Below are 23,713 nucleotides of genomic sequence, written 5' to 3' on the forward strand. Positions count from 1 at the left end.
GAGAGCCCAATGTAGGGCTTGATCCCAGGACCCTGGGATCATGACCTGAGCTGAAGGCAGACGCTTAACCGACTGAGCCACCCAGGCACCCCCATTTAATACTTTAGAGATGTTCTGCTGTCTTCTAGTCTTCATGGTCCTTTCCCAGTATATACTATGTCCATTTGCTCTTGCTGCTTTCAATAAGTGCACTTCATCTGATTTTCAGCAGTTTGATCGTGATATGCCTTGGGGTGGGGTTCTTCGTGTTTATTTTGCTTGGTGTTTGTGTAGCATTTTGTTGTTTTACATTTCTCTCCTTCACCAAATTTAGGATATTTGGGGCCTTTATATATATATATATATTTAAAGATTTTATTTATTTATTTGACAGAGAGAGAGAGAAGAGCAGGGGGAGAGGGAGAAACAAGCTCTCTGCAGAGCAGAGACCCCAATGCAGGACTTGATACCAGGACCCTGAGATCATGACCTGAGCCAAAGGCAGACGCTTAACTGACTGAGCCATCCAAGCACCCCTTGGGGCCTTTATATTTTAGATAATTTTTTCTGCCTCATTCTCTTTCTTTTTATATTCCAGTGTAATGTGTGTTGGACTGTTTGAGATCATCTAACAAATCCCCATCTGACTTGGTTAATTTTTTTTTCTCAGTTCTTTTCTCTGTGTTCTTCACCCTGGAGACGTCCTCTGCTAAATCTCAGTTTTACTTGTCTTTCCTCCATCACATCCATGCAGCTGCATCCAGTCAGTGAATTCTTTACTCCTAACATTGTATTTTTCAGTTCTAGAACTTCCATTTGGTTCATTTTTATTGTTTCTGTTTCTCTGCCAATGCTTCCCACTTCTCTGTTGAAATTTTCATTCATTGGAAATATCTCATTTTCCTTATCTGTTAGTTCCAATATTTTGTTCATTTTGGAGTTGGACTCAGTGTATTTCCTTTTCTCTTGAGACTCTGTTCCATTTCTTGATTCTTAGAACGTTGAGCAATTTTGGATTATATCCTGGACATTACGAGTCTTAAGTTGTGGGGATTTTGTCTTCTATTATTTTCCTCTGAGAAGCGTCCTTTCCTTTGTCTTGGTGGCTGCGTTCCTTGGCTGGACTTGAACTGCAAACTGCTTCTTGGGCAGAGCCTCTAATCTGAGTTCCACTCCTCTGCTGTTAGCGGCGGTACTTGAGTCTGTTCCATGCAGATGCGATTCTTGGGTCAGCCAGAGCTGGGACAGGCAGAATTTGGGAATCCCCCTCTGGCATCTTCCCTTCTGGAATTTCCCCACTCTCCTCAGTGTTCACAGTTTTTGGACTTCACTTCGTGGTTTTCTTCAGACAAAATGGCTACAGGGTTTCCCACATGTACCCTCACCCGCTCCGTGTACCACTTAGATGTGGCTAGAAGCCACGCAAAAGGGATTTACTTTGATATTTTTCCAAGTGAGTGTAAACTACCCCCCAGAGTCTATATACCTGTGTCTCCTCTCCAGTACTTTCAAGTAGTTGGGGTTTTTTGGTATAATTTCCAGGCTTAAAATTGCCTTCTGTGGGCAGGAGTGGGGGTGGTGCTTTCTAGAAGGGGTCTGTTATACCTGGAAGCAGAAGCAACTCCACGATGCTTACATTGTAGTTGGGAGATAGCAGATAAGCTAACAAGAGCACAGTAATGCTGTGGAAGAAATAAATAAGGTTGAGGTGATCCAAGTACTGGCCTTGGGTTAGGTTGTTAGGAAGGGACTCTGAAGAGCTCTGGTTGATTTGACACCTAAAGAACAGAAGAATTTGGTCATGCAAAAAGCTTGTTGAAAAATGTTTCAAGAAGGGGCGCCTGAGTGGCTCAGTCCATTGAGCATCCGACTCTTGATTTTGGCTCAGGTCGTGGTCTCAGGGTTGTGAGATTGAGCCCTGCATCGAGCTCCTTGCTGGGCATAGAGACTGCTTAAGATTCTCTCTCTCCCTCTCCCTCTGCCCCTCCCCTGCCTCTCTCTCAAAAAAAATAAAAATGAAAATAAAAAAGGAGATGTTTCAAGTAAAAGCAACAGCAGATACCAAAACTCTTAGGGCAGTTGTGAAAGGTCAGTGTGACCAAAGCACAGAGAGTGAAAGGAGGAATGACATGAAATGAGTTTCAGAGGCAAGGAGACTGTGTGGGACCTGGGAGACCTTGATAAGGAATTGGCGATTAACGGCTCTATACAAGAGACTAGGCTTGCCTTTGCTGTAAGGGGATGCTTACCAAACAGATTTGATGACTAATGTTGCTTTGTCCGAGTAGCCAGACCTTAGCAGGCATGACTGATACATAGTGTAGTCTTGTTTGTTTGTTTTTAATGAAATAAAAAATTTTATTTGTATGGTCTTAGATTCTGCATTGACGCTAACTTTTATAACGTTACCATCTATCATGTTTTGACTGAATAACAAGATTATCCATAATTATCTGAAGAGGCTATTAAAATACTTCTTCCTTTTCTTCCTTTTCCTACTACATGTCAGCATGAGGTCAAATTTTCTTCATATATTCCAACCAAAATAACATATCACAGCAGATTGAATGCAGGAACAAATTCAGTTATTTTCTAATAAGTCAGACATTAAAGAAAAATTTTAAATACTCAAAATGTCAATCTTTTCACAAAACTATTTTTGTCTTGAAAAACAGCAATTTTCCATAAAAATGTGTTATTGAACATGTCATGCTTTGCTATTTTTAAATAGGTCATGATTAAATATTTATAAATTGCCTGTTTTAATTTTCAGTACAATAGATATTGATGGACATAATTCACAAATAAGCTATTTGTGGTCCTCAATAATTGTTACTAATATAAAGGAGTCCTGAGACCAAAACATTTGATAACTGCTATGTTAAAGCTATTGTACATGGAAAAGATGATACATTAACTTTAAGTACATAGTGAAATCATGCAAAAAGTTTTTTTTTCAAATTTTTATTTAAGTTCTAGGTAGTTAGCATATAGTGCATAATATTGGTTTCAGGAGATAGTGTAGTCGTATGATTATCTGACCACCCTGTCAGTTAGCATCGATAGCACGAAAGCTAGAAGGCCATGCGGTGGATTTCTGCAGTGTGTGTGAAGTTGAAGTGGGTACCTCCTAGCCCCCCCCACCTCTGAGGTCTCTGACGTCATAGGGAAGAAAATAAAATACGTTGCCTTGTGTTAGAATAATATAATGACAAATAAAACCACAGCTAAGGGTGCCTGGGTGGCTCAGTAGTTAAGCTTCTGCCTTCGGCTCAGGTCATGATCCCAGGGTCTTGGGATCGAGCCCCGCATCGGGCTCCCTGCTCCGCGGGAGGCCTGCTTCTCCCTCTGCCCCTCCCCACTACTCATGCTCTGTCTCTCCCTCTCTGTCTCAAATAAATAAATAAAATCTTTAAAAAAAAAAACCCTCATAGCTAACAAGAAGTGAAAAGCACAAGCAGCATGAGAAAGACTGTAGCAGAATGAGGTGTAGTGGTTCTGGGTAGTAAGTGCTGTCCCACATGGTTTCTGCCTAAGAGCGGTTGCCTTCCGTTGATAAATGCTGTTACGTTTTAGCCATGTGCGCGTGCACGGGTGTTGGTCTGGTTTCTCTGGGGAGTGCTAAAGAGTCACGGGTTCCTCTCCTTTGGTTCAGATGACAGCGCTTCGGCTGCCAGTAGCATGGAGGTGACAGACCGCATTGCCTCCCTGGAGCAGCGTGTCCAGATGCAAGAGGATGACATCCAGCTGCTCAAATCGGCGCTGGCGGACGTGGTTCGGCGGCTGAACATCACGGAGGAGCAGCAGGCTGTGCTGAACAGGAAAGGACCTACCAAAGGTGGGCGTCTTAGATGTGCAGGAACGGCGGACAGCTTGGTCTCGTAGCAGGTGTTTGCCCCTAGTGCGTACACGCGCTCCTCAGAGCTGACAGAGACCGGAGACTCAGAGCATCGATGAGCTGGTCTCGGCGTTGCCAGAATCATCACACAAAGCGGGACGGGGTTTTTTCGGCTTGATGTTAGTGAGTTGTTCAGCCCGAGGGTGTACACGTGTAGGTGATCAGTAAATGCTCAGAACCACCCGCGGTGGACTGTTGGGAACAATTGTTTATCATAGGATGGAAGGAGCTTGCGAGGCAGAACCTAGAACCAAAACCCCACGATCCTTTGGGCGTCCTGGAGGCTGTTCCAAACTTCTTGATAACTCTCCTCTCTTTCTCTATACTCAGCTTGTCTGCTACCATTCAGTTCAGCACAGCCAACACTTAATTATCTTATGCCACAGCGAAGCTCGGAGCCAAGAACTGGGGGCCCAGAGGACAGGCCCTTCCCTGAGGAGCTCAGAACCCACAAGTTCATCACTCACTGCCCCCCCCCCCCCTTGTAGCTAGTAAGCTCCTCCTGGGCATAGACTCCTGTTTCTTTCGAATCTCCTGCTCTGCTGTCCAGGAGAACGTAGTCTACTGCAGAATTCCGTACCTAGTGGGTTTCCGGCAAATTTAAATCATTTCATTTCCCTGTGGTGCCTATGTGTGAAACATAAAAAAAGCAATATTTGTGTTTGAAGTAACTTTGTAGTGACCCTCTTCTTAAAATTTGGAAGTACAACGCCTCGTTAAAACTTCTGTCCTACTAGTCATAGTCAGTCCCCTGATGTCTGCTTTCAGCCCGTATACATTGCTCATCATTTGCCAGGATTTCTGTTCCTTGTGGCTAGCTTTAGAAAACAGAACTCATCTTGGCTGTTAAATTCCTTTGATTAAAACATTTGAGATCACACTGGCATGTAAATGTCCCTTTAAAATTAGCTTTTTTTTTTTTTTTTTGGTTTGGATTTAACAAATTATTTCACAGTTACCATGTTTTTCTTGGAGTCAGGAGAGCGTACTGTCTGATGTTGCATATGTTACTTTTTTCTCAAGTACTTGGCTACATTTTCGCATATCCGTGGAGAGAAATCTATTTCTTTGTCCTTCTGGGTAATTATCGCCAGCTCCATGTAAGAGATACATGCTGGGCAATGTCTATATATTTTTGTAGTTTTTTTTTATCTGAGTATAGTTGATACACAATGTTACATTAGTTTCAGGTGTACCACTTAGTGATTTTGGTGAGCAGTGATGCCCTGCTCACCACAAGTGTGGCTGCCATCTGTTACCGCATAACGCTACCTCTTGAATAATCCTTTTATTTATTTATTTACAAGGTTTTATTTATTTAGTTGAGAGAGCACAAAGAGGGAGAGGGAGAAGCAGGCTCCCTGCTCGGCGGCCTGCTGAGGGGCTTGATCAGGACCTGAGCCTAAGTCACATGCTTAACCAAATGAGCCACCCAGGTGCCCCTTGAATAATCCTTTTAAATCATGTTTTTTCCTCCTCCTAAGTTACAGAATGATTAGGGTATTTTAAATAGAAACCAGGTAATTTAGGTATTCTTGACCTGCTCAGCTTTCCAAAAATAAAACCGATGACTACTCTACCCTAAAGGGTACTTTCGAAGTTGTTGCTTCGTATAAAACATGAGACTTCCAAAACTTCTGTTTTTAAAAAAATTAGGGAAAAAATAATACAAGAGACCTACCAAGGATTTCTTCTCTTGATTAAGAGTAAAGTTTGGTTTTTATAAAACTTCGTCAAAGAGAAAAATTTGTTTTCATAGTGAGCTCTATTTCTGTATAATATTCTTTTCATAAGTAAAAGTTAATCAGAACATAATAGCAGGGGGTCACCCCAAGAAACAGAACGAAGGTCAGAAGAAAGCTGGTGAGTGGGGTGGCATCCCCTGGATGCAATGGGCCACGGTTTCCCCCAAGCAGTTAATTACAGGACAGTGGAAGCGGAGGTGGGGAGGGGGAGGGGGGGCCTGTCAGAAGCTCTGGGTCGCTGCTTCCCTTCTGGGGAGAGTCGTGTGGGTGCACAGGCACCTCTAGCTGGAGAGCTGTACTCAGTACCGCAGCTCAGTTGGGGGATCTTTCAGACAAGATGGATCAGGGGCAAAGTTCCTTTGGTTGTAAAAGGCCACATTATTATTACGATCACACTTTACATTATTTTGGCCTGATCCAGACTTGAAGAAGACGGGACACACGGCATTCTAATTGTTAAACATTAAGTGTTGTCAAAAGCTTAGGGTTCAGTGTTTCGAGCTTTGGGTGCACATCGAGCTTTGGGTGCACATCGAGCTTTGGGTGCACACCTGCCCAGTGACAGGGTTGGCTGTGCCGCCATGAAACAGGCCACACTGGTGGGCAGTGAGCTGTCAAAGCGCTCAGCGTGGTTCAGCTCAGAGACGGTGCGTGGGGGCTGCTGTGTCTATGCCGCAGTCACCCCAGGCTGGTAGACGGCGGGGGCCACACAGCAGCCCCAGTGTTGCCTGTGAGGCCGTCCATCATGATTCTAATCCCTTTCCATGACGGAACTTCGCTTATGTGTAGGAAGTTATCGTGACCTCTCAGCTTTGACTTACTTTATTATTCTTTGTATGACTCACTAGCATAACAATGAGAACTGCAGTCTCGGGAAAATAATTCACTGACAGATCGAGTTCATGGCTTCCTGAGACACGGGGCAGATTGTGGCCGACCCATCCGACGCTGGGCCTGTGGATGTAGAGTTCATGTAGAGGGAGCTCCGTCTCAGACCACTGTTCCTTGGCAACATTCTCCTGTCCCTGGGTTTTTAACCAGTGATACCGCCCTGGGTCTTAGGAGTTACTCAGTCTCTACCTAAGCTCCCCAGACTTTGTTATTGTTTCCTTTTGCCTTTGGTATTTTTTTCTAAGTATTAAGAACTGGTTGCCCTGTCATGCATCTTAACTCAAGAGAACCTCAGCCTGCAGAATTTGCTTTGTTTGTGTTAGATTGACTCTCAGATGGGGAGATTTGGCATTTTTTTAAATTATGCTGAGCTTGGGTTACCATAGAGTGGAGAAAAGAGAATCAAATTGTTTGTGGAGGCACATATTGAAAAAATTCTTGGTAATAAAGTTTTTTCGGTGTTGTGGATGGAGCAGGGCAGTCCTCACTGGCCACTAGCAGAATTCAGGGACAAGACCCCCTTATAGATCGCTGTTGTGAGTATAAATACAGAAGAGCGCATCACAAATAAGAGCTCACTTCCACATCATGCGTGGTGCAGGATAAATGGATAGAAAGGAATGGAAGGAATGCAAGCTATAGGGGCATGGCTAGAGAACCGCAGCCCTTCGTAGGCTTGAGTACGGTGTCATCTGTAAAAATGTCTGTGTTACTTGTAACAACAGGGAAAGTGCTGTACATTGCATTAAGAGTCAAGAGCAAGACATAAAACTGTATATATGGCATAATTCAAGTAAATAGACAAAATCTGTGCAAAAAGATGGGAAAGAGCTATACCAAGAGTTGTCATTGATGGTTTGTTTTTTTTTTTTCCTGAGTGGTAGGATTGTGATTGCGTTTCTTCTTGTATACTTTTTAGTTGGTTTCTAAATATTCTTTGGTGTCATAAGCAGAAGAAATTTGTGTTTTAAAAATGACTCCTTTCTTGGGTGCCTGGGTGGCTCAGTCTGTTAAACGTTTCCCTTCGGCTCGGGGTCATGATCCTGGGGTCCTGGGATCGAGCCCCGCATCAGGCTTCCTGCTCAGCAGGGAGTCTGCTTCTCCCTCTGTCCCTTCCCCCGCTTGTGTGCTCTCTCTCTCTCTCAAATAAATAAATAAAATCTTTTAAAAATTTTTTTTAATTAAAAAATAAAAATTATTCCTTTCTTACCCTGAATCTGATCTTCATTGCACTGAGAACAACAGCAGGGCTCAGAGCAAATGTCTGGAGGCTGGAGTTGGCTCACGCGTGTTCTCAAGAAGACAAGGAATCATGGTTTGGAGTTAAATTCATAATAGGCCCATTGTGTACATGCATGGCTAGGGGAGTGCTATAAGATTTTACTGTAAAATGTAGATTAAAATATTGTCATTGTCCCATGTATCTGGGATTGTCTGCTTTGTTATGCCTTAACGAGCAAGTAATTCCTATTCATCATTTTAAATTTTGCTTGTGTGTTCAGACCGTAATTCAGCAGCTTGCCTTTTGTAAACTTTAATATACCTTTTGCAGACTTTTTTATTGGTTATATTCAGAGCCCCATTAATTAACAGATCAGAGAATTACTAAATATAACCAAAACTTTCTAGTAGAGATGCTTATATGCAAGTGGGTCCTGCTGTTCTGGGCCATCAAAACCTTCCAGTATCAGGACTTAGCCTCCGAGACTGCTGATGAAAGCAGACTACAGATAACCTTTCAATGGTCTCTGCTATGTTGACACTTACTCCTAATGTTTAGAATGATACTCATAGCTACCATTTATTGATTGGCTGGGTGCTGGACATTGCAATAGATATTTTGGATAAATGAGCCCATTTCCCCTCTCCACAGTTCTTTGAGGTAGGTGCTATCATGCCCATTTTACAGATGAGGAAACAGCCTCTAGGAGATTGGATAATTGACCCCAGGTCACACAAATCTGGGACTGGCCCCCAGGGCCTGGCTGGACATACCTTCTTTCTACCATCTATGTTGATTTGCTTAGCAGTATTATTTAAATTCGCATTATTCAAATCAAACCAAGTATTTAGGAAATGAGTAACCAAAGGACTTGAAATGAGGGCTCTCTTCTCAAGGTTTAACTTGATTTGCAAAGTGTCCCAAATAGCATAAATCATATTTGGCACATGATTGTGTGAAATATTATGTATGGTCCCTTCACAAATTTTATTAGAGAGGGACAAATAACAAATTAAAATTTTAAGCTCTCTGCAATGAATGAAAGTAACAAATAATTAGTTCTTTATCCTGTCTAACTGCAGTTAGCAGTTTGTGTCCCTCTCTCTCTTACACTGTGTTTTCTCCTTGTCTTTCGCCTTACAGATGGCTCTATTACAGAACATAACTTCTGGGGTTTTTTTTAAGACGGAACACACTGTAGTCTCTCCCATTTTTCCCATTAATCGCCCTCCCTTGTTTAGACAGGCATTATTTAGTGAATTATGGAGAAGGTTTAGTAGATTTATTCAGTTTCCCAGAGACTAAGGATTGTATTCAAACTTTATATTATGATGGGGCGCCTGGGTGGCTCAGTCGGTTAAGCGTCCAACTCTTGATTTTCGCTCAGGTCATGATCTCAGGGTCGTGAGATCAAGCCCCACATCAGGCTCTGCGTGGAATCTGCTTGAGATTTTCTCTCCCTTTCCCTCTGCCCCTCCCCCATTCTCTCTCTCTCTAAAATAAATAAAATCTTTTTTTTTTAAAGATTTTATTTATTTATTTGACAGAGAGAGAGACAGCGAGAGAGGGAACACAAGCAGGGGGAGTGGGAGAGGGAGAAGCAGGCTTCCGGCTGAGCAGGGAGCCTGATGCGGGGCTCGATCCCAGGACCCTGGGATGACGACCCGAGCTGAAGGCAGATGCCCAATGACTGAGCCACCCAGGCGCCCCAATAAATAAAATCTTTAAAAAAAAACTTTATATTATGAAATGTTCCAATGTATATAAAAGTAGAAAGAAAAATACCTTTTATTTTTTACCTGGCTTCATTATTTATCAACATGTTGCCAGTTTTATTATCCCCCCTATGACTTACTTCCCTCACCCCATTAGGATTATTTTAAGGCAAATCCAAGACATTGTATCATTTTATCTATAAATATGTCAGTATATATTTCTAAGATATAAGGATTCTCTTTTTAAAAAATCCATAATACCCTTATCACAAATTTATTATTAAAAAGTAATTCCTTAATATCAAGTCAGCATTCAGATTTTTCCAGTTTTCTAATGAATGACTTTTTTATGGCAGCCTATTGAGATATAATTCACAGAACATAAAATTCAACCTTTTAAACTGTTTTTAGTATGGTTCACAAAGTTGTACAGCCATCCCTACTCTCTAATTTCAGAACATTGTCATCACCCCAGAAGTTACCCCCTTTCATGCCCCCCCGCCCTCCCTCGCTAGCAACCACCAGTCCACTGTCTCTGCGGATGTGACTGTTGGGGACATTTTGTATAAAAGGAATCACGCGGTATGTGGTCTTTGCCGCTGTCTTCTCTCACTTAGCAGGTCTTCGAGGTACATCGTGTCAGAGCAGGTGTCAACACCTTATTTCTTCTGATGGCTGAATAATACTCTGGTGCACAGAGATGCAATACACTGCTTATTTGTTCATCAGCTGACGGACATTCGGGTTGCTAATAAATGACTTTCCATAATCAGTTCATTAATGTCTTTTTTGCCCATACATATTTCCATTATATTGACTATTCAGCATTAGAGGATTCTTATATTACCAGACCCATGCCCAGGAATTCAAATAACCCGTGATACCAGAGAGAGCCTCATCTGCCCACCAACACTATGTTAAAACTTGATTCATGTGTAGTCTGATCATTTAAAAAGCTTTTTAAAACCATATAAGAAGAGGGGTGCCTGGGTGGCTCAGTTGGTTAAGTGTCTGCCTTTGGCTCAGGTCATGGTCCCAGGGTCCCGGGATCGAGCCCCACATCGGGCTCCTTACTCAGCGGGGAGCCTGCTTCTCCCTCTCTCTCTGCCCCTCCCCCCGCTGTGCTCTCGCGCTCTCTCTCCCTCTTAAATAAATAAAATCTTTTAAAAAAATCATATAAGAAGAGTTAAGATTTTAAATCTGCTGAAAGTCCTCAGGCTTCTGCAGAGCAGATAAAGCAGTTCTGTACTTGCTCTTTCCACCGCAGGGTAGAGAGATCTTCCCTACTACTCTTACAGCGCACGCCAGGGTGGGGATGCCCTGCAGTTGACTCCAGCATCCCCTGTGGGTGGTCTTTTGTTTTACAGGTAATGCCGCAGTGGTTGACCTTGTGCGTGTGGCATTTTGCATTGTTGCCAGTATGTCTTTAGGACAGATTCCTAGAAGCGGGATTGCCCATCAGAGGATGAGAGCGCATGTGACTTTGCCGGGCGTCAGCAGCGGGATTTTCCACAGAACTTAAGTAATTATTACCCACTTGTCTCACAGTGTAGCGGACACAGTTTGCCTCTTCCAGTTCCAAACGTGGACATCTCATAAATTTTGAAATGGATAATTAGGGGGGTCTCAAGCTCAAGTCCCGCATTGGGGTCCACACTGGGTGTGGAGCCTACTTAAAAAAAGTAAAAAATAAATGAAGCCTATAAATAGATTCCTTCCAGTTTGGGGCATCTGGGTGGCTCAGTCAGTTAAGCATCCAACTCTTGATCTCAGCTCAGGTCATGATCTCAGGGTCGTGAGATGGAGCCCCGTGGTGGGCTCTGCGCAGGACATGGAGCCTGCTTGGGATTCTCTCTCTCTCTCCCTCTCTCTAAAAAAATAAATAAATAAAATAGATGGATAATTAGGAATTCTAGATTCATAGTGGTCAGATATACTAAAATTAAACTTTGGATTTCTACACATAACCACATACATAGTCACGCTTTGCATAATTAAGTTTATTTCAAAACCTAATGGGATGTTTTACTTATCAAATATTGCACATTGAGTTATTACTATGATGTGAGTGAAAAGGGTTTCTTGGTCTTTAGGTTGTAACAGCTCATAATAATAAGCATTGGTAGGTTCAGCTAGCTATACTCGAATTTCTGTATTTATATCAACTCTAGTTTTGAAAATATGTCATCACAGTTCTTAAAGTCTGGATATTCCAATCCTACCACCTAGAAAGATTGAAAAAAATTTATTTCAGGTTTAATTGTGAATGTTTTAGACCCGAGATTGCGAATACTTTTGTTAGAGCCAGAGATTTTCAGCTACCATGTTGTGGAGTCATTTTGCAGGAAATTTAACTCCTGGTAGTTTATTGAGGACCTTCTATGGAAGAGTATGCCAGGTAACTACTAGTCATCAGTCCTGCACGTGTGGCTGGACCAAGGGCCTGTCCCCTTCAGCCTCGTGGCTCAGCTCCCTGGTGGACTGTCGAGTCTGTCTACGAACTGACTCGGGGTGGCGAAGTCATAGAAACTCAGGACACTCTTCCCGCATGAATTAGGATCCGATTTCAGGGTGGGAAGAGACATCCTTAGAGTGCATTTGGACTAAAAATGGGGCCTAAGGTCACACTGCCAGTTGGGGACACACTGGGCCTAGAGCTCTGGCCTTCACGCCCAGACCTGAGGTCCTGCCCCTACCCACACTCCCCTGCCGCCCTCACTTTGCCAGGCGTCTGCCTCTGCCCGTCCCTGGGTGTGCTGGATGCGGCTGAGGACACTCGCGTGGGTCTGATTCCGCCGTAGGTGCCTGTGAACGTAACTGACACGCTACGCTAATTCTACTCACATCGTGTTCCGGGGGCTCGATTGCACCCTGATATCCAAAAGCATTTCATCATCTGGATGTAGCCATAGGGTAAGAGCCCCCACTTCTCGTGTGCCTGCAGCATCCTGGACACGCCGCTAACAACTCCCACTGCTCATTCCTGATCCTCGCAGCGCCCTGCAGGCTGGCCGCTGTTACCCGTATTTCACAAAGAAGCTGGGGCTTGGAAAGGTGGTGACTTCTCCGAGGCTCCGTAAGTAAGCCGAACTGAGAGTGAGGCCAGTCCTGTCTGAGCCTTCAGTCCTCTGTGCTTCTCAGTCTCCCTTGAGATTTGAGATTCCGACCGTCCTGATACCGCTCCCATGAATGCATTCTAAACACACACCATTTATCATTCATTCTCCTTTTATTTGAGAAATCCTTCTTTCGTGCCGTGGGTCTACATTTTGCCCCTAGGAACAATTAAAATGTTATTTTAAAAATCCCTTTTATGAACCAGAAGAATGTCTCATCTCTTAGTGTCATGTGGAGGCAAAGGAGTCATTTATCTTTGCACCTGATGAGCGGGAAATTGTGTTTGAACCTTTCCCTGTGCTATTTCTCTTCCACGGTTTTAAAGATCGCTTGTCTGAAAATGACTCATTGTAGCGGCTCTTGTGTCCTCCCGTCCTCCCAATCCAGGCTGGTACTCGTTCACACTGGACACCAGGAGGCATTTTTTTCTTCCAGAACTTTCCCTTTATGGTGGCCGCCTTTTTTCCTTGAGTAGCTAATCACATCTAGATGGGGAAACATGGAAGCAACCTGCTGAGGTGTCATGTACACAATGGGCACTTAGTTAAAGGCATTTTGGTGGCAGTTGCTGTGCTATTGACAAAGTCAGTGGTGAGGAACCCCGGGGGATGTTACCCAGATCCGCGTGTAGCCCTAACGGATCTCTCCACCTTCTCCGTCACTCCGAGGGCAGTCACCATGCCCCCGCCCCATCTTCGGTTTTTCTTTCATGATTTCTCATCAGAACTTTAAGGATTCTTTTCGCTTCTGATGATGCTCTGTCACGACTTATTTTTTTTTTAAGATTTTATTTGTTTGTCAGAGAGAGAGAACAGAGAGAGCACAAGCAGGGGGAGCAGCAGAGGAAAAGGGAGAAGCAGGGTCCCCGCCGAGCAGGGAGCCCGATGCGGGACTCGATCCCAGGACCCTGGAATCACGACCTGAGCCGAAGGCAGACGCTTAACGACTGAGCCGCCCAGGGGCCCTCTGTCATAGCTTAACATACAGGATCTGTTACCCCCGGTCAGAGAGCCTGCCGCACGCAGCTGATCTTTCATGGGCTTCTACAGTCCTAGTTCCCCTTCTGGGAGAAGGACAGAAGTAGGTTATTAGGAGGCTGAACTTTGAAATTATGACTCAAGAAAAAAATAAAAATTTCACGATGGCCCAGAAATGGTACCATAATGCCTTGTCTTGGAAGCAGGGCTTTTGTTCTTGAAATTCAGTGCGGTGTGACCCACAGATCCCGGTTGAACACCTGCCGCGGAGGCACGCCGCCTTCAGGGGGCCTCCCGTCGTCCATGCAGGGGCAGGCGAATAAACAGACAGTTGCCATGCGGTGTTCTGGGGATGGCAGCACAGGCCAGGGCTGTGGGAGCAGGGAGGAGGTCACCCAGCCTGGTTTGGTGGCAAGCGTGGGGGTGGGGGGGCGGTCCTGGGTCAGGGGCCCGAGAGGAGCCGACATCGTCCGTGAGCCCCTCTGGGTCCTTTGTTTCCCGTCCTCCAGGCTCTGCCCTGCAGGCTGACCTATGGGGACCGCACCAGCAGGCCCTTGCCCTCCACCTCCCAGTTAGCTTTGGGCATCGGGAGCCCTCGCTGGGGACTGGAAGAAGGGGAGAGAGGGAGGTCGGAGTATTTACTTCCTTGGCTCCTTCCAAGTCCGTGGGGCCTGGGAGGGATGACAGCTGCTCTGCTCTCAGCCCAGAGAGACAGAGCCGTCCACCCGGACTGGCCACCTCTGGAGCTAGGCATGCAGAGCACATGGACAGATGGCACCCCTCCCCGCACCAGTGTCTGCCGCCCACTGTTACTCTGGAAGGTGAGATTAGCCCACCTGGAACAGCAGTGATAAGCAAGGGCTAAACTGTAAGGTACAAACTGGCATGGGGTAGGAGCTCCGAGAGGCCATCCGGGAGGGCAGGAATGACAAGGAGGGGACAGTGGCACAGCCTGTGGGTCTCAAAGTGCGGTCCCCAGAGCAGTGGCAGCATGACCTGAGGGCTTGTTAGAAAGGCAGATTCTCAGGCTGCACCCAGACCCAGCATCGGAAACACTGGGGCTGGAGCCCGGAGGTCTGTATTGTAACACGCCCTCCGGGTGAGGCTGTGCACACTCAGATTTGTGAGCCCGACAGAGGCAAGGCTAAGGAGGTGGCATCGTTTTGCTTGTTGGTTTGTGTGTGGGGGGGGCGCAATGAGGAGTCTGGGCACATAGTGGGAGAAATAAAGCCGTATGGACAGAATGAGAGCAGCTTAAACGTTATAAAAGACCAGATCCTGACGGGCCTGGTGGCGGGGAGGCGGGCTAACCCAGGGGTCGGACCGTGTCCTCTCCTCTCTGGGCTGGTTGTGAAGTAGGAGCCCCCCACATGTGCAGGTCCCAGTAGGCCGAGACAGCACCCTTCCAGTTGTCCCACTCTGCCCAACAGCGAGTATGTGTAACACTGTGTGGCAGCGCCCAGGCACCGTTGGAGATGGTGGTGAGGGACATCAAGGTGAGGGCCACGGGGAGACGAGCCTGGACAGGTCTGACCAAACGCCCAGGAGACCCACCCTCGGGTCTAGGAGTCATGCTTCAGAGACCGGCTGGACAGGCAGGAATAGCAGGAATGGAAGGGACAGCCGGGCTGACATGAGTCATTCTCACCTCCTAGGGCTGCTGTGACCGATGACCACAAACTGGGGACTGGGGGGCCTGAGACAGCAGACTTACTCTCTCACGCTGCTGGAGGCCGGCAGTCCGAGACCAGCACACTGGACTGAAGTCAAGGTGTGGGCAGGGTCGGTTCCTGCTGGAGGCTCTAAGCGAGACTGTTCCAGGCCTCTCTCCCAGCTTCTGTGGCTGCCGGCCATCCTTGGCATTCCCTGGCTTCTAGATGCTTCGCTCCCAGCTCTGCATCCGCCGTCGCCTGGCCTTCTCTCCCGGGGCCTCTGTGTCTCTTCTCTGCTCCTCACAAGGACACCATCACTGGGTTCAGGGCCCACCCTCATACTGTATGACCTCATCTTAACTAATTACATCGACAAAGACCCTATTTCCAAAAAAGGTCATGTCCCCAGGTTCTGGGTGGGTGGGAACATTGAGGGTCCATGTATTTAAAAAACAAAACAAAACCAGAATGGGAACAGAAATGGTGGACGAAGCAGAGAGAGAAGGTAGAGTAGTGAAAATGACGGTGACGATGCATGTCGTCCTGGGGGGAGAAGGGTCCCGTCCGGGAGGCACGGCAGACGTACACGAGAGAAGATGGGGAGTCCCGGTTCGGGAGCCGCGGTGCCTCACTGAGGAATGCTGGCTCCCAGCACGCTAAGCCCTCGGGTGGGCAGGTGCTCAGGAGGTGAGGCAAGAGTGCGTGGAGGGTGGTGGAGGGAGGGGTTGGTGCTCTGGCTGGGGCATCGCCTCTGCCTTTTGCCATTTTCTGTCACGTTTGAAAAGAGAAGGAAGCCTGGCCCCCTGCCTTAGGGACCAAAAAGTTTCGGTGTGTTAAAAACATTCTATGCAGTTTTGTCATTGTTTTTAAGAACCCCAGTCAAGGCGGGTTTAATTCTGTGATGCGCGAAATAAATTCTGCTAGCATTTCAAATCAATTTTTTTATTTCAGAGTAGTGTTAGATTTCTAGAAAAGTTGCAAGGACCGGGGCACCTGGGTGGCTCAGTCGTTGGGCGTCTGCCTTCGGCTCAGGTCATGGTTCCAGGGTCCTGGGATCGAGTCCTGCATCGGGCTCCCTGCTCCGCGGGAAGCCTGCTTCTCCCTCTCCCACTCCCCCTGCTTGTGTTCCCTCTCTCGCTGTGTCTCTCTCTGTCAGGTAAATAAATAAAATCTTTAAAAAAAAAAAAAAAGAAAGGAAAGTTGCAAGGGCGGTACAGACAGTTGCCATCTACCCCGCACCCAGCTTCGCCAGCGATTAACATTTTACATTAGTATGCCACAATGATGATACTTTTTTTATTTTTTATTTTACCTCTTTTAAAAAAAGATTTATTTATTTGAAAGAGAGTGCACGCGTGGTGGGGAGGGGCAGAGGGAGAGGGAGAAAGAATCCCAAGTGGACTCCACACTGAGCGCAAAGCCCGATGCAGGGCTCAGCCTCACCCACAAGATCATGACCTGAGCCGAAATCAAGAGTCACACGCTTAACTGACTGTGCCACCCAGGTGCCCTAGTGATACATTTTTTATTAATTAGAGGCACACTTTATCTGGATTTCCTTAGTTTATCCCTAACATCCTTTTTATGTTGTTCCAGGATCCCATCTGGGATTATATTTGGCCATCATATCTCCTGAGGCTCTTCTAGACTGACAGTTTCTCAGATTTTCCTTGTTTCTGATGACCTTGACAGTTTTGAGGAGCCCTGGTCAGATAGTTCATTGTCTTTCGACTTGGGTTTGTCCGGTAGGTCCTGGGTTTTAGGGAGGAAGACCGTAGAGGTAAAGAGCATTGCTGTCACATCCTGCCCGGGGTACATACTCTCGACGTGACTTGTCACTGTGACGCTGGCCAGGATGGAGTTCGCCAGGTTTGTCCACAGCAAAGTGACTCCCCACCCTGCCTCCGCCCTGCGCTGTGCAGAAGGCAGTCACTATGCCACCCGCACTTATGGAGCAGAGGACCGTGTTTCACCTGCTTGAGGATGAAGCATCTACGTAAATGATCTGAAATTCTGCACGGGAGAAATGATCTTTTCTTGCCCATTTAATCATTTACTCAGTGATTCTATCAGTCTGGACTCCTGGATATTTGTTTCATACTTCGGGCTATAATCCAATGCTACTGTCTATATTTTGTTGCTGAAATTGTCCCGGCTCTTTCAGTTGACTCCTGGGTCCCTGTGACCTCACCCCATCAGTATAGGGTTTGGGGTTTTATTACTGCTTTTGAGCACTTCCTTACTCTCTGGCAGTACAGGAAGCCCCAGGCTCATGTTGTATGTGCCCTGCCCCAGCCCCGGATTTGGGCATTTCCCCAAGGAGTCCTGGTTCTTTGTTGTTGAGGAATCGTGTTAGAAACCAGGGTTTGGGTGCTGGGTGTCCTTGCTTTCAGTACTCTCAGCAGGCAGAGCTAAGGAATGTGTTTATATTGGGGCGCCTGGGTGACTTGGTCAGTTAAGTGTCCAACTCTTGGTTTCAGCTCAGGTCATGATCTCGTGGGTTGTAGGATTGAGCCCCATATCAGGGTCCACGCTTGTGGAGAATCTGCTCGAAGATTCTCTCCCTCTGTCCCTCCCCCAACTCGCATGCTCACTCTCTCTCAAATAAATAAATAAATCTTAAAAAAAAAAAGAAGTGTGTTTATGCTAATCCATGTTTACATACATAGGTATAATTTGTATCTGTAGCTATATCAGGCTAAACATGGCTTCATACGGAGACCTACCCCCTGGCTCATTCAACGCTTGTCTGTAGCCTCCCTCTGCAACAGTGAGAAGCCTGGTTCCCACCATCCTCCTTGCGGTTCCTTAATTGTTCACTGCTAGGGCTCATGATAGTGGTTTCAGAGGTGTTGACCATGCCCTGTGGGAAACAATGTTACTGACCCGAGCACAGTGCTTAGGTGTGCTCCTCAGTCTCTCCCCATTTTCACGGCACCTTCCTGTCCTCCTCCTTCCATGAGGTTAGAGCCCATACTTGAAGTATATATTTGATTCTTGTATCCGTCATGGGTTCCCCATCTCCTAACTGATTTTGATCTGCATACATTAAAGTTCGTTCTTTGTGCCTTAAGAGTCTGGAGGTTTTAGGGCGCCTGGGTGGCTCAGTTGGTTAAGCAACTGCCTTTGGCTCAGGTCATGATCCTGGAGTCCCGGGATTGAGTCCCGCAAGGGGCTCCCTGCTCGGCAGGGAGTCTGCTTCTCCCTCTGACCCCCCCCCCATCTCATGTGCTCTCTCTCTCATTCTCTTTCTCTCAAATAAATAAATAAAATCTTTTTAAAAAAAGAGAGCCTGGAGGTTTTGACAGATGCACGGTGTCACATAGCATGATCGGCATCATACAGAATCATTTTACCACCTTAACATGCTCTTGCGCCTTACCTGTTCAGCCCCCCCTCCGCTGGCCGACCTCCGGCAACCACTGATCTGGTTTTTGTCTCTGTAGTTTTGCCTTAAATGGAATCATAGAGAATGTAGCCTTTCAGCTTGGCTGCTTTCACTGCGCAGCCTGGATTTAAGACTCATCCCTGTCCTTGCGTGGATGGCTTCCTTGCTTTCTTTTTTTTTTTTTTTGCTGAATCATATTCCATTGTCTGGATGGACCGCAGTTTGTTTATCCACTATCCAATTGAAGGACAACTTGGTTGCTTCCAGTTTTTGACAATTATGAATAAAACTGCTATAAATAGTAAATGCAGGTTTTATATAGACATAAGTTTTCCAATCAGTTGAGTAAATACCTAATGTCACACAATGACTGGATCATAATGTAAGACTACATTTAGCAACCGCCAAACCGTCTTCCAAAGTGGCTGTACCATTTTGCATTCTCACCAGCAATGAATGAGAGTCCCTGTTGCTCTGGTCCTGGCCAGCAATTGCAATTTTGTTTGTTTTTTGGATTTTAGCCACCCTAATAGGTGTATAGAGATATCTCATTATTGTTTTAATTTGCATTTCCCTAATGACAAAAGATGTTGAGCATCTTTTCATATGCTTATTTGCCATCTGTAGATCTTCTTTGGTGAAGTGTCTGTTCAGATCTTTTGCCCATTTTTTTAATTGGGCTGCTTGTGTTCTGACTGGGGAGTCTTAAGCATTCTTTTTTATATTCTGTATACAAGTCCTTTATCAGATACGTGATTTGCAAGTATCTTCTCCCAGTTTGTGGCTCGTCTTTTCATCCTCGTAACATTGTCTTTCACGGAGCAAACATTTTTATAATTTTAATGAAGTCCAGACAATCATTTTTTTCTTTCATGGGTTGTGCTTTTGTTGTTGTATCTAAAAAGTCACCAAACCCAAGGTCACACAGAGTTTTCTTCTGCGTTTTCATCTAGAAGTTTTATAGTTTTGCATTTTACGCTCGGGTCTTCGGTCCATTTTGAGTTCATTTCTGCATAAGGGGAGAGATTTTGTCTAGGCCCATTGTTCCAGCATCCTTAGTTGAAAATCTCCACTGAATTCTCTTGACACCTTTTTCAGTTTTGCCAGCATTTTAAAATTGATGTCCTTTGCTGTCCTTCCCGTCTTAAGTTCTGTAAAAAGTCACCTTGACAGAGGGGAAAGCTCTGATTGCGTTTTCTGCTTATCTCACAGCAAGACCACTGGTGCAGACCCTGCCTTTAAGGACCACTGTTAACAACGGCACTGTGTTACCAAAGAAACCTAGTGGCTCTCTACCATCCCCCTCAGGGGCCAGGAAAGAAACAGCTGTGCCCGCCACAACCAAAAGGTAGGTACAGAGTGCCTTAACCCACCTCGAAAAAGAGTTCCATCTCAGGTTTAAAATAAATATTGCCTTTTTATGTGACACCTCTTAATTTCTTGTCTGAATTAAAACTCATGAAAGTACGATATTTGGTGTGTTGCCGTATCAGGACCTATATACATTTATTATTCTGCTTTTTTAGACTTTTTCTTACTGTCTTTGAAATCTCATTGGCTAACACCACGGTGTGCTATTTTGTATTTTTGCTTGAGGGTCTCTTGAAAACACAAAAGGGAGTGTAACCTGTGTTAAAACGAATATGCTCTAAAAAAAAAAAATGAAGGGGTGCCTGGGAGGTCCAGTCAGTTAAGCGCCTTTGGCTCAGGTCATGATTGCAGGGTCCCGGGATTGAGCCCCGCATCGGGCTCCCTGCTCAGCTTCTCCCCCTGCTTGTGCTCTCTCTCTCAAATTAATAAATAAAATCTTAAAAAAAAAAAAAAAAAGAATATGCTCTTCCCAGCTTCATACTCGGCATAGAGCAAAATTCAGATTGCCATACCAACATTAACTTTTTATCTATAAAATTTGGATAAGCTCATACCTTTAAATTGTGCCTAACAGTGAAGTTCTAGATATTGATGTTGTCTGTCAGAGCATAGTTTGCTCCTAATATTTCTATAATTTCATGATTGTCATATTAAAATTTCATACATTATATGCCAGGCCACTTGCCTTAGCTTTTAGGCTCTAGAAAATTAAATACATGATGGTAATATAGTCTAGAAAACCTTAAAGAAATTCTTGTGCGGTGATACCCCCCCGGCTTGTTACAAGCCCACCGTAGAAGCTCTTAGGGCTCATTACAATACTGACTGCCCAGCAGGTGCCAGGTCAGGGAGCGTGAGTGTGCTCTGCGTCCTGCTGGGGCCACCAGTGGGCTCTCAGGTGTTGGATCAGATGCTGGGCTGTGACTTGGAGGAAAACGTAGCGATCCTATCTTCTCTTTCAAATATGTAGTGTTTATACTCTCCCTCAACAAGCAAATTTTCATTGTGTTTTTATCAGATAGTTTCATGTACTTATTGTTTGCGAATTTTAAGAAAATTGATTTTGCAGGGCTTTTTAAAACTTAAAAAATGACATTCTTAACCTTATGTCGTATCTGTTTAATACTTACCTGAATCATTTATTTCTAATCAACGTAAAGTGACCTTCTGCATTCTAAATGGCAGCAGTCGATCTGGACTATCTTTTTTTTTCATCTAGATGTCGAAGATTGCCAAGGCTGACTTTATTTGAGGATTCAGATTGCTATCTGTTATAAAACACATAACATGGGCGCCTGGGTGGCTCAGTTGGTTAAGCAACTGCCTTCGGCTCAGGTCATGATCCCGGAGTCCTGGGATCGAGTCCCACATCGGGCTCCCGGCTCAGCGGGGAGCCTGCTTCTCCCTCTGATCCTCTCCCCTCTCATGCTGTTTCTCTGTCTCTCTCTCTTTCTCTCAAATAAATAAATAAATAAAATCTTTAAAAAAATAAAATAAAACACATAACATTAAATTTATCATCTCAACCATTTTTAAGTGTACGGTTCGGTAGTGTTAAGTATGTTGGACATTGTTGTTGTGCAGCAGATCTCAAGAAACTTTTCATCTTTTCTTTCTGTTTCCTTTTAAAATTATTTATTTATTTAAATTTTAATTCCAACACAGTTAACATACAGTGTTGTATTAGTTTCGGGTGTACAATATAGTGATTCAGCAATTCCATACAACACCCAGTGCTCATCCCAACAAATGCCCTCCTTCATTCCCATCCCCTGCTTCCCCTATCCCCCCCCCCCACCTCCCTTCTGCTGACCATCAGTTTGAAGAATTTTTTCATCTTGCAAAACTGAATCTCTATACCCATTAAACAGTAATTCCTATCCCCAGCTCTTGGCAATCACCTTTCTACATTCTGTTTCTATGAGTTTGACTACTTTAGATACTTCATATGAGTGGAATCATACAGTATTTATTTGTCCCTTTGTGGCTGAGTTATTTCATTTAGCATCATATCCTTGAGGTTCATCCATATTGTAGCATATCACAGGATTTCCTTCTTTATTAAGGCTGCATAATACACACACCCACACCCACACCCGTACACCCCACATTTTCTTTATCCATTCAACTGTTGATGAACATTTGGCTTGTTTTCACCTCTTGGCTGTTATAAAGAATGCTATAATGAATGTGGCTGTGCAAATAGCTCTTCAAAATCTTGCTTTTAATTCTTTTGGATAGATACCCAGAAGTGATATTGCCGAGTCATAAGGTAATTCTATTTTTAATGTTTTGAGGAACCGCCATATTGTTTTCCATAATGGCTACACCATTTTACATACCCACCAACAATGCACAAATGTCCTAATTTCTTCTCATCCTTGCCAAAAACTTATTTTCTATTCTTTTGCTGATGGCAATCCTAATGGATATGAGGTGATATCTCATTGTGGTTTTGCTTGGCATTTATCATATGATAAGTGATAATGAGCATCTTTTTTAAAAGTAATCTCTACATCTAATATGGGGCTTGAACTCATGACCCCTAAGATCAAGAGTCACATACTCTACTGACTGAGCCAGCCATGTACCTGGATATTGAGGATTTTGTTATATGCTTGTTGGCCATTTGTATATCTTCTTTGGAGAAATGTCTGTTCAAGCCTTTTGCCCATTTTTAAATCAAATTATTCATTTTTCTGTTATTGTTCCTGAACTGTAGAATTTCCTTACATATTCTGGATATGGACCCCTTATTAGGTATATTATTTGCAAATATTTCCTCCCATTACATAGGTTGTCTTTTTACTCTATTGATTATTTCCTTGATACACAGAAGTTTTTAAGTGTGATGTAGTCCCAAGTGTCTATTTTTGCTTCTGGTGTCACATCCAAGAAATCATTGACAAATACAACATCCCAAAGCTTTCCCTTTGTGTTTTCTTCCAGGAGTTTGATGGTTTTAGGTCATATATTTAGGTCTTTAATCCCTTTTGAGTTAATTTTGTTTATTGTCTAAGGGTCCAACTTCATTCTTTTGCGTGTAAATATTCAGTTTTCCCTTTGCCATTTGTTGAAAAGACTGTCCTTTTCCCATTATCTGCTCTTGGCTCCCTTGTTGAAAATCATTTGGCCACATATTCAAGGGTTTATTTCTGGGCTCTCTATTCTGTTCCATTGATCTATTTTTCTCTCTTTGTGCTAATGAAGATACCCTACCAACTTGATTACTCTTACTTTGTAGCATATTTTAAAATGAGATACTTTGAGGCCTCCAACTTTGTTCTTCTTTTTCAAGGTTGTTTTGGCTATTTGGGGTTCCCTTGACCTTCCTTTTAAATTTTAGGATTTTTTTTTTCTATTTCTGCAAAAAATACCATGTTGATAGGGGATGCATTGAATCTATAGATCATTGTAGGTACTATAGACATTTTAACAATATTAGGTCTTCCAATCCATGAAAATGGGTTGGGTTTCCACTTATTTATGTCTTCTTTGATTTATTTTAGCAGTGTTTTATAGTTTTTGTGTACAGGTCTTTCACTTCCTCGGTTAAATTTATTCCTGAGTATTTTATCCTCAAATTTTGATTCTGCAGCAAATGGGATTTTTCCTTAATTTCCTTTTTTGTGTTCATCGTTGTTAGTGTATAGGAATGCAACTGATTTTTGTATCCTGCAACTTTGCTGAAATTGTTGATTAGGTTTAAAATGTTTGTGTGCGTGGAATCTTTAGAGCTTTCTACATGTAAGATCATG

At 44.3% G+C, this 23,713-nt stretch overlaps 1 protein-coding gene across 6 annotated transcripts in view; it reads left to right on the forward strand.

Annotated features, from left to right (window-relative positions):
• Positions 1-23,713, forward strand: part of EML1 (EMAP like 1) — a 177,195-nt gene that overhangs the window by 96,363 nt on the left and 57,119 nt on the right. For all 6 annotated transcript variants that reach the window (XM_036065379.2, XM_078054216.1, XM_078054213.1 and 3 more), the window contains exons 2-3: positions 3,635-3,817; positions 19,797-19,932. In XM_036065379.2, the coding sequence (XP_035921272.1) occupies positions 3,635-3,817; positions 19,797-19,932 (319 nt within the window). The remainder of the gene's footprint in view (positions 1-3,634; positions 3,818-19,796; positions 19,933-23,713) is intronic.

The sequence above is a fragment of the Halichoerus grypus genome, chromosome 8, assembly GCF_964656455.1.
Source record: "Halichoerus grypus chromosome 8, mHalGry1.hap1.1, whole genome shotgun sequence".
NCBI classification, from domain to species: Eukaryota; Metazoa; Chordata; class Mammalia; order Carnivora; family Phocidae; genus Halichoerus; species Halichoerus grypus.